Here is a 16,334-nt window from a genome sequence, read left to right as displayed (position 1 = left end):
AAGACAATTAAAGGCAGGAATGATTCAGAAGGCGGGAATCAAATATATCACAAGGATAATGTGAAGACTTAAATGCAGATAAATGTAGAGTGCAGCAGCTTAGTCTCAAACTGTCTGAGACTGAATGAATAACAGCACTAGAACCACAGAGGTGTAAACAAAAAAGGGAACACCATTTAACTGCAACAGTGGGGAAAAAGCATGTAGAAAAGCTGTTCTCAAAGAGATAGAGCTCTACAGCTTCAGTCACTTTACTTGCATTACTCACACACAGGTCTGTCAGTCTACTGCTTTGTTGCTGAGTCTCTGTTAAATGAAAGTTGGATAAGAGTGCAGATCTGCCTGTGCAGCAGAAACAACAGCAGGCAGTCATATTTTAATTAGTGACCAATCTGAAGATGAAGAATTTGCATCATCAAGAAAGGCAATCTGTGTCAGAGAGTTTTGTAGTTTTAAAGTTTTTAAAGTGTAAAGAGACAATCCCATTGTTTTCCAATCTTTGTAGGAAATATTAGCAAATGCATAGCACATAACAGCAAACCTTATAGCTGAAATTCAGCTCAAACATACTATGCGGGGATCATTTCAAAATGTTTACCAAGGTCTGCTACTAATTTCATTCTAGAGTTGACATCACCATAATGACTTTTATTAGATTCCATTTGTCTGTAATCTATGACATCTTGCTCTATATTAGCTCATTGTGTAATCTGCTTAACTCTTTCCTGGTCTTTTTAAAATCTGTTTTCTCCGTCCGTGCTTTAAAGAAGTACTCTTGTGTGCCAGTAAATGACCACATTCTGGTGATTAAATGGCAAAATGGTAATCACACCACTTTGTCTAGTCCAGTGATTCTACTGCTCTCAGCCAAAATTGTGTGTGTGTGTGTGTGTGTGTGTGTGTGTGTGTGTGTGTGTGTGTGTGTGTGTGTGTGTGTGTGTGTGTGTGTGTGTGTGTGTGTGCACAAGAGCCAGAGAGCGAGACATGAATCATCATCTTTTGGTGCCTAGAGTGTACTGCTCAAAGCCAGTGTCAATTAAGAGTGCACTGTAAAATGTAATTCTAGCTGTTTGTTATTTCAACATATTATTCTATATCAGTTTGACGATAGATGACTGAAGTTGTTGTTATAACATAGAATTACAAGTTAAAAACGTCCCAATTACACCAAAAAAAGCTAACTTGAAAACTCATGTCCAGCTAAATCAGAAACTTATGTGAACTTGACAATGCGGGTAAGTTGAGCACAGCAGGATTCAAAACTGCCTCACGTGACTGCTACCGAGGTGCATCATGGGAAATTGGCGGTTAACGACATGCTCACTTTACTTGGACGTTTTCTAATCGTCTTCTTTGGAATATGCTTTCAAGGTGAGTAACATTGGTTATAACTATAAGGAAAGAGAGCTACAAAAGTTGGAACATGTTTTGAATTTATGGCATGACGTGTGTTTTTCTCTTTTACCGAAATGTTTGCTTTAGCTAATGTAACTTTAGCCGACAAGGTCCAGCTTGTGTGTCATGACCAAACTTGACCTAATAAACTGACATATGGCCTTTTTTATGGGTTTAATGTGGCGCTGAGCAAATCACAAGTATTGTGCCGCTAACTTTAAGGTTGTGCACTCAACCACTGTTGCGATATTAGCAAGCTAACTCAGCTAATTAATAAAGCTTATTTCATATTGTCTCTGTACTTGTAAATTCCTTTCAAGTTCACAGGCTGTTGTATTTTGGTGGAAGTTCATTTTGGCAATATTTCCAATAACTGGCTGGGTTCAAAAAGACCTTTTTGGCAGGACTCGGATGCTTGTTGTCATCTGTTTATCCCTATGTAATCACTTAAGGTGTTATTAACTGCTGCATGCTAAGCTGCAAGAGTGCACTGAGGACAGAGACAAAATATGGTCTACAAACCAGCATTATATTAGTTTTTATCAGATAGTCCTCCAGTGTGCTTATTTTTTGCTTTAATTATATTGTGCAGTTATTTGTTACCCTGAAATGCTTTATGCTTAACAACAGTTCACTATTTTGACTTATTTTTGAACTCTTGTGATCAGTATGACTAGATTGTGTGAGTTTCCATACTAAACGAGCTGTAGTGATAAAATAATTGGCATCAGAGACACTGATTTTTGGCATGGTATACTGCAGAAGTTTTTTTTTTTTTGCATAATTTACCTTTTAATTAAACTGCATTCTCTGTATTGTAACAAAACTAACATTGTTTATATGTCAGAAAATTAGCAAACATGAATAAATGGCGAAAACAATATAATTATAACATATATTTTTATTTTACTTATTTTAGGTCTGTGAAGCCAAACTTGATGCTGGGGATTTATTTTTGTCAGTGGAGTCAAATGGTAAGTTACAATTTGTGCATTTTGTCATACTGGAAACACCTCAGATTATATTGTAATTTAATAGCTCTGTAGAACAAATGATATAAAGATTGTAGTGTCAGGGTACTTCTTAAGAAGTAATATGGCACTATTGATGATCACATGCAGGTGGCATAAACCAAATATTCAGACGTGTTACCAACAAATGATTCATTAACAAAAGCAATGGAGCAGACTGTTTAGGTTCTTGTGGTTGTAATAACATCCATAACTGCAAGTTTGTCATTAATTTATTTTCACAGGTCTAGATGATCACATTTGACTTTGTCATTTAAATGAGGTGGACTTGCAAACTTTGCGCTCTTTGGGGTAAATTGCTGTCCACTACATATACACAGAATCTGCACAGTATTTCAGATCTAAAAAGGGAGTATGTAATGGACTTGCTGGCTTTAACGTAAAAAGCCTGTTGTGTAACTTTAATGAGGCAGTTGGACTAAAACAGTATTGCTCATCAAGGTAAACATCTGAGGAATAAGGAAACTGTTACTTGTCCTTTTACTCAGTGTTCTTTTAATCGCACGTTTACTAAAGTTTTACATCACATAAGTCATTTTCACAATCATTCTACTTTAAAAGATTTCAAGACAGAGCTTATTGTTCTCTGAACTTCCTTGTTTGCTGAACGGCAGGTAAAGTGCATCTTTTTGTTTGTTTGCTTTTGTGTGTTTGTGTTTTCTCTAATGGGCCTCAGATGACTGTTTGCTTAAATTTGGGTCTCAAAGAATCTTTTTTTAATTCTGCCTGTACTCTCCACCCCTCTTCTTCTATTGCTCAGGTTGAAGCAGAATTTGCCCGTCTTACATCTGTTGACCTGAAAGGGTTCCTTTTTGCTGTGCTTGACCATTATGGAGAGGTTCGTGGAGCTGTACAAAATCAAGAGCGGCATAGAAAGGCTAACTAGGCTCATAAGATGCTTCGGAGATGATGTAAGTGTTCAACTGCGAAATCTAATCCTTTGTTTAAGTTTTAGGTTATCCAGTTCAACTGATGAACTCATTGAAAGAAAGCTGATAAGTAAAGTCTGTCATCATATTTCACAACTGGACATTTAGTGTGGTAACTTTTACAGAATCTATGTATATTGGTGGTAGGTTGGATATCATATTCTACTTGAATGTCCTGATAAGCCTGATTCAAAATCTCCAATGATAATCATATATTGATGGAATTATGCATCAAAAAGCTGTGAATTTGGAGCTGTCTACATGCTTCATAAACACTGTTTAAAAAGTGTTTTTGTTTTCTTTTTGACTTCTTTGACCAGAGCCCTACACAAAGGAAGAGGACAGAGGACCTCATTTTCTAAAGGAAGATCCCTCACACACTTTCAAGACTGTGAAGGTTAGCATTGTTTCTTTTAGTAAATTTAATAATGACAGCACCACAGTGGATTTTAAATTAAAAAGTACATGTGTACTTTTTCCTCACCAAATGTATTATTACAAGATCTTTGACACTGGATTTGGTCTGGGTTTCAGAGAAACTAACTGGCAAGCTAGCATTGATATTATTAGTGTCTTGTGTTTATTCATGTCTTCACCAGGGTCTTTGACATTTCGCTGCTGTACTGTTCACTTCAGCTTTACGTTTGATTTCTCACATTGTATATTGTAATGGCAGAGATATTAGGATATTTAAGGGGCTGCAGTGGCTGCTACAGCTGTGGGGGGCAATACTTTGGTGAAATGTCCTGGACCCTGGAAAAGAGACTGTGTAGACTGGGTAAGCAATTAAAGGTTACTGGCCGAGAGTCATTGGGCAGCTGGGTAAAGGTGGATGTTGATATTCAGTGCCAATTATGCAACCTGTTCAGCCATGTCTATATGCTCTTTTTTCATGCTGTTAATATAGGGGGAAAAAATAAACTTTAATCAATAAACTGATTAAAGAAGCATTGTCTATGGAGCCATAATCTGATCCTGTAGTGTAGCTGCAGTTTGCACATTTCATGTATTCTCAGCCAGATTTGGTTTAGAGCACAGCCAATATTTAGCATAAGTAGATTTAAATTCACACACTGGTGATGGCAAGCTACATTGTAGCCACAGCCACCCTGGGGCGCACTGACAGAGGCGAGGCTGCCGGACACTGGCACCACCGGGCCCTCTGACCACCACCAGTAGGCAACAGGTGAAGTGTCTTGCCCAAGGACACAACGACTGAAACTGTCGGAGCCGGGGCTCGAACCGGCAACCTTCCAATTATAAGACGAACTGTCAACTCTTGAGTCACGATTCAGTCATCCACCCATGTGTGTGAATGACTGAATGTGTAAAGCACTTTGGAGTCCTTAGGGGACTAGTAAAGCACTATACAAATACAGGCCATTTACCATTTAAATTGAAAATTTTGTTTGAATTCTGCAATTGAAGACATGCTCAGTTATTTATGAACATGGTCTTTGTTTAAAGCAAGAAATGGATTTGTAACATGGGGGTGCATATCTCATTCTGAAAAAACTTTAACAACTAATAAGTGTTACCCAAAGCCAATCACCATCATCCAAAGCATCAGTATGGCTCTTCTTTGGAAAGACATGAATTGTTAAGCACACGGGATATTGTGTAATTGTAATTGTGTAATTTTTTTTTTTTTTTGTCTTTGAACCCTTTTATAGCCGACAGGTATTGAAGACACGTTTTCTAAGAGGATGAAAGTTGGCATTGCGATGGTGAAAGAAGAAGACATCGATGTGTTGGTTGTCCTTGAGGCAGCAGTAATCCTGTCTAATCTGAGGGATGTCTCAAGTGCCATTTCCATGCTGATGGGCCTTCTTTTTGCCCTCAACATACACTATCCAAAGGAACTTAAGGACATCTTTGAAGTCATTCAGAACATCCTAATGAACATTGGTGGAAGGCAGTGCATCTCACTAGTGCATGGTCTAAGAAACAGACTCTTGCAGAAAGCCATGCAGAACTGTAATTGTATGATCCTTAGTGTTAAGGACAGTTTTTATTTTACTGTTTGTTTTTTTATTCTTGCAAGTTCTCATTCTCACTTTTGTATGTCACTAAATGACTACACTTTACATTCCAGATTAGACAATCACTCATTTGTTCATGGTTTAAGAAACTTATGTGAACAACAATATAATGGTGGACTCTGCAGATGCTTATCTCATGCAAGTCAGTAGTTTTTCCTTTGTTTTGCAATTGAGCAGACTCAAACTAATGTTTCTGAAATATCCATATTATCAAATGTTTCAGAAGCATGCAGTCATTTTCAGAGATATTGGTTCTGTGGAATTTGTTGCAATTGTAAACGAAGACAAATACAAGAGTTTGATGTCTTAGTTGTTATAAACTGATCTTTACTGTCACTTATCAAAGGTTTTGTACTATTTTAATATTTCAAGTTTTATGCTAACAGGTGTGACTGAGCACAATGAAGTTTAAAAATTTTGTAAATGTAAAGAATAACTTTTCTAAAATAGCAAGTGTCCCGTTGATACATTACATTAATGCAGACTTTATGTTGTTACTTCACAAGAATCACTACTGCTCCTAGAGTATTGGTCAGAATTTCATCTTCACCCAAACTGGGCTCAAGACCAAGTTCAAATTTATTGTTTCACAGGGAGCAGCCTTTGAGTTTTGATGGATTGTGAGCCTGATGAGCTACGTCACTGATTTTTCTGTTTCTCAGATGACTAAGATGGCACAATAAATGGTGAATGTTGGGTGCTCATGAGTAATTGTCTTGTCATGTTCTTAAAACAAACTTTCTGTATGAAATGATCAGATAGACTTTAATGGAATCTGTGGGGTTTTATTTTTTTTCTGTAAACAACAGAAAATTAATTTAAAGGAATGTAGATATTTAAACCTGAGATCTAAGATAAACCTAACAGGTAGTTTTGCTGAAATGGATGTTAGAAAGCCAAAAAAAAACAAAACAAAACTTAAGATGTTTAATACACATTTTTCTTTACATCCAGTCAATCAACTCTGATAATTAAAATGAAACTGATTTACAAGTTCACTCAGCTACCTTAAGGAGCTCAGTTAATTAATAAACTTAAATCAACTTAGCTAACAGATTATGTTAGTTAAGCTAAAATAGATTCCTAAGTTAAAAGAACTACTAAAGTATTTGAATTAACTAAAAAACCCAAGTCAACTGAACTAGGACAAGAGTTTAAACAATAGATTATTTTAATTTAGCTGAAAGGGTTTTCCCAAGTAAAGATGACAATTAAAGGAGTTGAACTGACTAATAAATCTCAGTCAACTAAACTAAGATGAAAGTTTAGACAACATGTGATTTTTCATTAAGATAACAATTGGTTGTGTTATAAGAACAAACTCTATTTCTTGACTTAACTTAAAATTTTAAGGCAGCCCTTTACCTCATATTTTTAAGTTGAAACAACAAGTTATATTTTACAGTGTGGATGAAGTGAATTTTTATCATAGTTGCTAGGTCACACGTACAAATATTATCAGCATGTTCTTGTCCCAAACTTATTTTATGGCAAAAAGCAGTACTCATACATTTAGAGTCCTGATGGATTGACTTTATCCAATGTAATTTTTTTTTACAAAAAAGTAGCATTACAAGTTTGCTTTTCTTTCCTTGAATATAGAATATGGAAACACTTCAGAAGCAACCTTTTTTTTTTTTTTTTTTACTGAAATAGCACAGTTAGAGAGTAACTCTAATTAAATTCCAATTAGGGGTACAAGGAGGTCATGAAGTATGTGAAAAGCTTATCTCAACTAATCTGCCAAAGACAAAATTCAAATTTATTAATTGAGTGCAAGCAAAGCAGAAATGTTAAACAAAAAAGGAATAATTACAAATCTTAAAAAAAAAACAATAAAATAGCCAGCTTAAATTACAACAGCTGATTTTTTTTTAATTTAATAGCACAGATAAAGTAGGATAGGTAGGAAGTAATAGCTAAGAGTCAATGGTAAGCTGAAAGTGGTACAGAAATCAGTAAAATAACTTGAATTAATTTATTAAGAGGTTAAGTAATACAAAAAATAAACTAATTGCTGAAAAATTAATTTCCACTTTTGGGTAATTAAGCGTAAAGTATAACTATATAAAATGAGTTCAGAAAATTCCATCCGTGAGTCCATATGCTGTTGTGTTGTCTGGTTGACTGGGTTGATTCAGATAAATGGGTTGTGAACCACTAATATAATGTAATTATTACCTTTACTTAGCACTGGATTCTTTCCGTGGTGCTTTTGTTTGTGTCTCTCTCTCCATGGTGCTGAAAGACTGGTGTCATTTTTAATCAAACATAACAGACACAAACGTACCTTTTCTCAACATCAAAATTAAAATGCAAATGTTTAAACTGTACAGAGTTTCCCAAATATTTTGTAAGGACTTTAAGCATAATGGAAAAGATATCAAAGATTTTCAAGTGTAACATAAGTACAAGTATTATTAAGTATAAATATAAGAAGCGTTAAGTATTAAAGGAGTATTTCACCAGACTAAGACACAGTAAACATTATTTATTTAGATACTGGTTCTTTTGTGGCGATCCAATAGAATACGGATGCTTATTACTAGCACACACTACCTTTACAAAAAAATAATAATAATTTTGGCGATATAAAGCATATTTAATCTAAACAAGGCTCTTAACTGCTTTCTCTGCAGTTACACTTGTTAGTGAACCATACAGTTGTTCCCAGTAACACTCCTACATTTGGTAAAATATCAATATCATCATCATTATCATCATCATGGTGAGCAGTTCTGTGGGGGTTTTGTTTAAACAGGACTTATGTCTTTAGTGGCACAAGCCTGTAGTGATGATAAAAATTGTAATTTCTCCAACTTTGAGGCTTTCCAGTCATGCTCCTTTTTTCTCTCTCTGTCTTCTACTTTATCATACAAACCTAGTTCTGAATATGTTGTGTAAAATGTAAGTAAAAACAGAATGCAATGATCTGCTAATCTCGTAAACTCACGATTTATTCAGAATAGTACACAAAAAACACATCTTACGGTTACTTTGTAACCTTGGTGAGTGGAGTGGAGTGAGAGACTATCTCTTCCAGCATGGGGTCCTGGTGACCTCAGGCCTCAGCTGAAGCCTTTTGCAGACATAGCGCACACATGCAGGGGAAACGGGAAGGACGTACAGCCAAGACAAGTGGTGCAAGATGCTGATGGTCCCCAAGGTGAGGTAGGCCGTCAATGTCAGGGACTGGTTTGCAACCACTGACCTGAAGGACACCTACTTCCAGATTCCTATCTGGCATGAGCACGGTCGGTTCCTGAAGTTCGGATTCGAGGGCAAGGTGTTCGAATTCCAAATCCTCCCCTTCGGCATCTCTCTTGCATCCCGAACCTTCATGCGGTGCATGGATGCTGTCCTAGCTCCTATTAGGCTCGGGGGCTGCAGGGTCCTGAACTATTTAGACAACTGGCTGGTCTGTGCCACATCAGTAGAACAATACCACAGCCATGTAGCTCTGTGTATCATGTTCTGGCTATGGGGTTGTGCCTGAATCTGAAAAGGAGCAGGCAACAGCCTTTAATAGTCACAACATTTCTGGGCATATCCCTGGACTTCATCAGGGACTCCATGTTCCTCACTGTGGAGCGAGAGCAGGCCTTTAGGGCGTTCCTAAACCAATTCAGGCTACACTCACAGGTTAGCTGGGGGCTGTCTCCACCTGATGGGCCTCATGGCTCCCATGGTGTAGGTGGTTCTGTTCGTGCTCCTAAACATGAGACCTCTCCAACGGCACCTGCTGAGCCTGGGTCTGCTCGCAGCAGTCCCACAAGACAACAGTGGTAGTCTCTTGAGGGCTCCACCAAGCTCTCTGTTGGTGGAGAGACTTGTCCTACATGGAGTAGGGCCAAGCGGTGGGTCTACTTCACAGTTAGTCTAGTTAGTCTTCACAGATGCCTAGTTAGTCTTCACAGATACCTTGTGCAGTCAACGAGGACTGTGGGGTCAACAGCCACTGGACTGGCTTTTGGGTGTCCCAGCACATAAATGTACTGGAGCTGCAAGTTGTTGTCCTGGCATTACAGTAGTTCAACTGGGTATCACTGTATCCTCTGCAGCTACCAGGTTATAGCGGTAGGCTCACCCCACTTGCTGACTCCCTGATCGCTGGCATGGTGGCAGCGATCAGGCCCGTTTGCGTTGGTCACTCAGCACTTAGCAATGCCGACTCCTCTTTAGTTTTCGCGGTTCATGAGGGGAGCCCAGCGGCTTACAGTTTGCAGGCCTGGGCACCCAGTTCCTTGGCGCCTTTTAGCGTCCTCATTTTGAACCACCATGTAGGTCTAGAAGGGTCAGTGAGCTCCATGCTCTGTTGGGCCACAGGGATTGCTGTGGGTGGTTGTCGGACTGGAAAGGGGTGGTCCTCTGGCCCATCCCTGCATTCTTGCCAAAGGCATTGACCCAATCCTACCCGTCGCAGTCGGTTGAGCTATGAACAGCTCTCAGTGAAGGCTTGGAGCAATTGACGGCTCAGTGCCAGGCTCCCCTTTGCCCTGTCCATACTTTGGTGGTGTATGCTAGGTGTACCAAGCTGATTAGGAGAACAGACCAACTGTTTGTTAGTTTCCACTAGGTTTCAACGTAAACATGGGCAGAAGTAAACAGGGGAGGTTCACAGAGGTTCACAAATCTTCTAAAAAAATTGCCTGTACAAGTTGTGAAATGATTTCAGAATAATGCTCCTCAACACACAAACAGACATTGATTATCACATCATCTACAATACATAATATCATAATCACAGTAAAAGAATCCAGAGGAATCTCTGTATGCAAGAGACAAGGTAAAAAAAAAATTGTATTGGATCACTGTGATCTTCGGCCTTGGCAGGTGTGATTCTGACATGGAAATCATTGCATGGGCTAAGGAATATCCCTATCTGTGAAAAAAGTTCACTGTGCCATCCACAAATGCAGGTTAAAGCTCTGTCATGCAAAGAAGAAGCCATACGTGAAGATGCTCACTTACAATGGGCTGATGCACAGTGGAAAACTGTTCTGTGGCCAACCAAATGGATATTAGTTTTGTGAAACATGGATGCTGCATCCTCTGGACTACAGAGGATGCTTGTTATCAGGACTGAATTAAAAACCCTGCTTTTCTGGTGGTATGATGGATGTGTCAGTGCATGTGGAACTGGTAGTTGGTACATCTGAAAAGGCACTATCGGTGCTGAAAGGTATATACAGATGGTTTCTTTTCCAGGGAAGGTCTTGTATATTTCAGCAAAACAATGCTGAACTGCATCCTACAGCTATGGAAATGGCATAACTTTCATACTCGAGGAGTCTAGGTAATGAACTGGCCTGCATGCAGTCCAGACCAATTTAAACATTTGGAGCAAATATAAGACAGAGATAAGACCGTTGAGCAGCTAAAATGGGATAACACTCCTCTGATGAAAGTCCAGCAGCTGGTCTCCTCAGTACCCATACATTTATGGACTTTTAAAAGAAGAGGGGATGCTACACAGTGGTAAGTAGTTTGTATTGCACAATTTCTCAGTTAAAACAAAAGCTAATGAATGTTGGATGGATAGTGGGCTGTTTCCCAGACACAACTGATTGTTTCTTGGTAAAATCTTACAAACTAATATTGTTTACTAAGAAATAATGCTAAGTCATAAAATCCTAATGCCATTTGTTTCATGATTGTTTTACGTTCTGTGGCTTGTTCTATGCACTTCAACACCAAGGTTATTTCTCCAAACAAAACAGTGTCTTTAATTACATAGTGATGTGGCATAATGACGCATTCAGTCAACAGAATTATGGATAACTCAGTTTCTTAAGCTCTTTGTAGATTGTAAGGAGTGGACAGGTTTTGACTTCCTATTTCAGTTTTTGCTCTCATGGCATGTCAGCGCCATTGTGATTATTCAGTGGCAAACTTGAAAACTCAACTAAAGGACACAGCGAGTTCCATAATATGGACTCGTATAATGAAAATCTTTTTATAATTTCCATTTAAGCATAATTTAAAAAAAATCAAAAAAAAATCAGGGTAGCTGCAGAGAACTTGTAGGAAAAACAGTGACACACAGTGGAAGCCACCTCTGTCATTTATGCTGAAACAGTCTGTTGCAAAAAAAAAAAAAAAAGTTAGTCTCTTTACCTTCTCATCTTCCAGGTTCTGCAATATTTCTTTTCCGCCGCTGGTTCCGATCTTCACCTGAGGGGAGCCTTTGCGTTCTTGCTTGTCTGCTGTTGGACTTTCCACAGCAGGGGAGCTCTTACTGTCACTCGCCGGGCTCTTCGCTTCCAGACCGGTTAGCCGTTTGGTGCTCCGCGGGGTGCGGGATCCCCTTTGCCCGACGCTAAGGGCATCAAAGTCTATCGTTTTACTCTCGAACGCGTCGTCAATGCTGCAAAACAATCCTCCGTGTTTCTGCCTGGGCACCTGGTCGGCCGTGCCGGGCCGGGCGAGATAAACCGGCAGGTCGTCCCCTGATTTCTCCCAGTTTCTCCTGCGCTCTGCCATAGTGGAGCCCTGCACAAGTGGCCGAGAAAGACGGGGAAACTAGTACTGAAGTGCTGTGTATCTCTTTGTGTGTGTGTGTGTGTGTGTGTGTGTGTGTGTGTGTGTGTGTGTGTGTGTGTGTGTGTGTGTGTGTGTGTGTGTGTGTGTTGAGCAGACAGTCAGGCAGGAAGGAGTTGAATTAAAGCCAAAGGTGGTACTGCAGTGGCTCCTGATGCATAGGTAATATATGAGTATTTCATTCCTCTTACATTTTACAATGAAATCAAGCACACTCATGGTTGTGGCTTAAGACTAATGGAAGGCTTTGTTTCTCCGAGTTTATAGTATAACACTGAAAAGAGAACGAAAGAGATCGGGACACATTTGGTTAAAGAGACCACTCGCTGTATTTATGCACACATACATATTATGTCTGTAAAGGTAAGAATTAATCTAATAGTCAAAATATAATTCCTTCTAGCTGGTGCTCTGATACTGAGATTAACTTGAGCGGACACAGGTGTGCGCCTAGCAGGTATTAAAGGTGTCCTGAAAGACGTCCACTTTGGCGCTGTCCGTTCAGCACTTGCGCGCTTAAACAACTCCCAGCGAGATCATGCTGATGTTTCTTCAAGTGCTTGTCTGGCCCCCTCACCGGCGACACCTCAGGGTGCTTAGAATACTTAGGCCAGCACAAACGAGACAAGATCGTGTCAGCAGCGCGGCAGACGCGCAGCTTTCAGGCGGCAGGTCTGCTGAGTCGAGAGGGCGAACGAGGGAAGCAGGAGTCAACGAAGTCAGTAAACAGGAACGCAATTATATAACGGCCAAATATCTGCATGTTCCACAAATCTGCATGGGGTCAAATTTAGGACACTGGTTCCGTTAGGACATTGTAGTATAGTGATAACTGTGCCTCGTGTAAGTCTCATGAACTACATATGTCAGAGTAAAACAGCCTTCTAATAAAAAGCGGACAGAATAATGACAGTTTGGTATTTTATTTTATTTTAGTCTGGTACAGCATGGGGGTGACTTTGGCTTCACAGAGAGGTGAAAGCACTGGTGAAAACTTTCATCAAGTGGATTAGAAATAACACCCACCTGCCTAACCTGTGTGTGTGTGTGTGTGTGTGTGTGTGTGTGTGTGTGTGCGTGTGTGTGTGTGTGTGTGTGTGTGTGTGGAAAAGAGAGAGGTGAAGAAAAGGGCTCTTAGACTCCACAAATCTGAAAAAGACTTTCAAGGTCAGTCACACTGTGGGCTACAGTGAAGTCCAACAAGCCACGTCCTCAGGTCTCATCTAACAGGTTGTCATCAGTGAATTAAAGCCGTGGCTGTTTTCAGCCAAAGGGCCACTTCACTGGGGCAGCATCTGATATTTCCAGGAGCTCCTGATAAAGAAACCGACTAAGGGCACAACAGACAAAATCAAACTCAAATGACTCAAGTGACCAAGCCTGAAAAATGAAAATGAGAAAATGTAATTGTGTGTTTATTTGTTTGAGTTGTTACCAAGGCAGCCACTATTTTTGTGTGTGGTTTAAAACCACAGGAGCAGATTTTATCTGTATAAACAGATAACAGACTATAGTCAAAAGGTTTCACATTGGATAATTTACAACGGGGAAAAGTCTGCCCGCAGGGATGTGCAGACATGACCATCTTTTCCTTTTTTGCATGGAAACATGAAGAAACATAATCCTACAAATACAAAGCATATCTAACACACTGCATTTTACAATGATCATAGAATGCACAGGAGAAAGAGGAAAATAATGATCAAGCACTATGCTTTTAAAAGATAGCAGAGTGTATATTTTTTTCAGTGTACTGAAGCAAAATTAAACACAAGTAGCACTATTCTCTGCTGAGTACCACTGTGGCAGTTTCCGTGGCTCTTTTGGCATCTAATGCAGTAACTTGACAAGGCAGCAGAAATTTCCCCTCACATGAATGTGATTAAAGCGTCAAGGTTTGCAGAGATGCCAAGAGCCTGCTAAAATTCCCTGCCTCTGTAACTCTATGACAGTGTGTTCCGAGTCTTGTGTTTCCTCCAGTATCTTACTTGATTTAGACGGTGAATAATGCTGATGGAAGAGAGACAAATGACTAACAGCGTTCCTTAGAGTTTCAACCTTGTAACAAATTTGTGTTTTGGCAGGCCACACATTCATAAGCTGACACCGACCGCTTTGAGAATTAAACATAATGTGAGAGAACAAGGACAGCGCTCTGAGGCCAGTGCAGAGTGTGTTTGTCTTTAAGTGTTCCCTGTGGTGTGGGGCATCAGCAGACTGACTGGGAGGCAACGGAGCCGTCAGCACGCAGTGTCTGGCTTTCAGTGTGTCACTGATGTTGTCATAGCTGCAAACCATAATAACAAAACATTCAGTCGGTTGTTTATTTTACTGTCACTGTCAAAGAAAATTCCCCGTGATCACGATCCCAAGGAAAGACATTGTGTTACTTCCACACATTCTGAATTTCCTGCACAAACCCGTGTTTGGCACTAAGTCAAGAAGTTCACAAACTAACATCATTCTGAATTCATGTGGCTTTTAAAGTAATGACTGCATCACTGGAGCAGAGCAGGAGACTCACTCAGTCGTGATAGTAAACGTGGATGTAAGGTAAGCCAGCACCATACAACAATGGCCTTTATTCTGCTAGTGGGTTAAGTGCATGCTCATTCGGGCATGATTGAAGCATGGCAGGTAGGACAGAGTTTGGCAAATTCACGCCCAGTGGTCTTCATGAAATTGGCACAAGAGGCCTTACGGCGACTTAGACCTTTGAAGAAGTAGGTAAGTGGGCCACAGTTCCACAGATAAGTCGACAGGGTCCAATTCAAATGGTACACAAAAACACATAAAATCTCACATTCCACCACAGGTAGGTTTCTGGTTTGATTCACCAAATGATTTTGATTAAAAAAAGATCAAATATTCACTGTCAAGTTGTCTTGGTTATGTAGCAGCCATGCTTTAATCTCGGTTATACGTTTAGTACTGAGTCCTGCATGTCTGTTAAATCATGGGATTTTTTTTTCCTGCCACAAAATGTCATTCCTATGGCATGATTAGAACAGCAGCCTACAATCACAAGCAGCATCAACTTATATAAATGCCTATTGGCCTGATGTAGCCAAATAAAAAGGAATGGCAGCACTGCAGAAGCTCACATCTCGGCTGTTTTTCTTGTTTTCACTTTGCTTATGAATTTACCAAAAAAAATGCTGAATTGTGTAAATTTAAAATTATAGTTTCAAAAAATGAAAGCAAAAGCTTGAGGTGGCAATCTCACAGAAGTATGAACTATGAAGTCAGGACTGCTAAGCAGCTGGGGACACCAGGCCAGGCAGCTGCATCCGCCTGGGATGGTTTGGCTGCTGACCAGCTGCAGCTGAAATAAGGTTAAAGAGCCTCAGAGGATGGATGTGTCAGACATTTCAATCTTGTATCCCTAACAGTCAGGCCGGCTTCTTAGCACATAAACAGCACTGAAGTGTTCGTGCTATCTGTAGTTTGACTTTTAAACAACCCACTCTTCTGAGTTGTGTCAAATGTGCTAAAAAGGTTTGTGCTGGTAAAGCATTTATTGTGCAGAAGAAGCAGTTTTCATTTGCACCCAACAAACGTGTCATCAAGGATTACGCTAGAAGGATAATTATCTGTCCATCCATCCAAACTTCCTCAACACAGTATCTCTTTGATGGCAAAAGTGACATTGTGACAAAACATGCTTTTGGCAATAACTATTAATGGCAATATTTCACTTTTTAAGTTTAGTCACATGAACTGATGCAGTGATGATAGTTTATACTATGTCACTATCTGACTATGACATCATATTTTCTTTTAAAGTAGCCACAGACTGTGATCATACAATTGGTAGGATTCATAGCTAGTAACACTAACATCTGGGGACACCTATTACAGGTTCATATGATTTACCACATAAATCACATGAACCTGAACAGATACTGATTTCAACTGCAATTTGAGTGATTAGCAGAGGTATACAAGCACAAAGGGGAGTTTCATTTAACTTATTTAGAAGTGTTTTCCCCCTCTTTTATTCAGTTATAGGAGACAGTTGTTCAGTCAGATGATACACTAAATATAAAAGTGACCTCTGTGTAAGCGGTGAAAGGAGGACAGATAAAAGTGCTTTCATGACAGATGTACTTTGGCAGAACAAAGCCTGGCTCAACCTCTGTTCTCATCAGGATTGTCAAGAACAGCCATAACTCCATTTTTTTTTTTTAAAGCAGACTCCTAACCTGGACTGACTCTTCTCTTTGTACCATACAGCTTAGAATAAGCTTAGAGTATGAAAAGCCTACTATTTAGTAAACTAATGAGGAAACTGGAAAGCTGAAGCCTTCAGTGTCATCTTCTTTAAAGTAAGCAAATGACTCAGCAATGCTCAACCAGACTTTTTACCCTTTAATATTAAGCAACTTAGAGAAGCT

General features: G+C 39.5%; 1 protein-coding gene across 2 annotated transcripts in view; it reads right to left on the bottom strand.

Annotated features, from left to right (window-relative positions):
* dpysl3 (dihydropyrimidinase like 3) overlaps positions 1-11,907 on the bottom strand; it is a 48,967-nt gene extending 37,060 nt beyond the window's left edge. The window contains exon 1 of one of the 2 annotated variants that reach the window (XM_063488300.1): positions 11,515-11,907. In XM_063488300.1, coding sequence (XP_063344370.1) covers positions 11,515-11,880 — 366 coding nt within the window. In that variant the 5' untranslated portion in view covers positions 11,881-11,907. The remainder of the gene's footprint in view (positions 1-11,514) is intronic. The other variant, XM_063488299.1, reaches the window with a different exon arrangement.
* Positions 11,908-16,334: the final 4,427 nt, after the last annotated feature.

This window comes from Pelmatolapia mariae, linkage group LG10_11 (genome assembly GCF_036321145.2).
Source record: "Pelmatolapia mariae isolate MD_Pm_ZW linkage group LG10_11, Pm_UMD_F_2, whole genome shotgun sequence".
Classification (NCBI taxonomy): domain Eukaryota; kingdom Metazoa; phylum Chordata; class Actinopteri; order Cichliformes; family Cichlidae; genus Pelmatolapia; species Pelmatolapia mariae.
The sequence above is the reverse complement of the archived record's forward strand: the minus strand, read 5'-3'. Positions and strand labels throughout refer to the sequence as shown.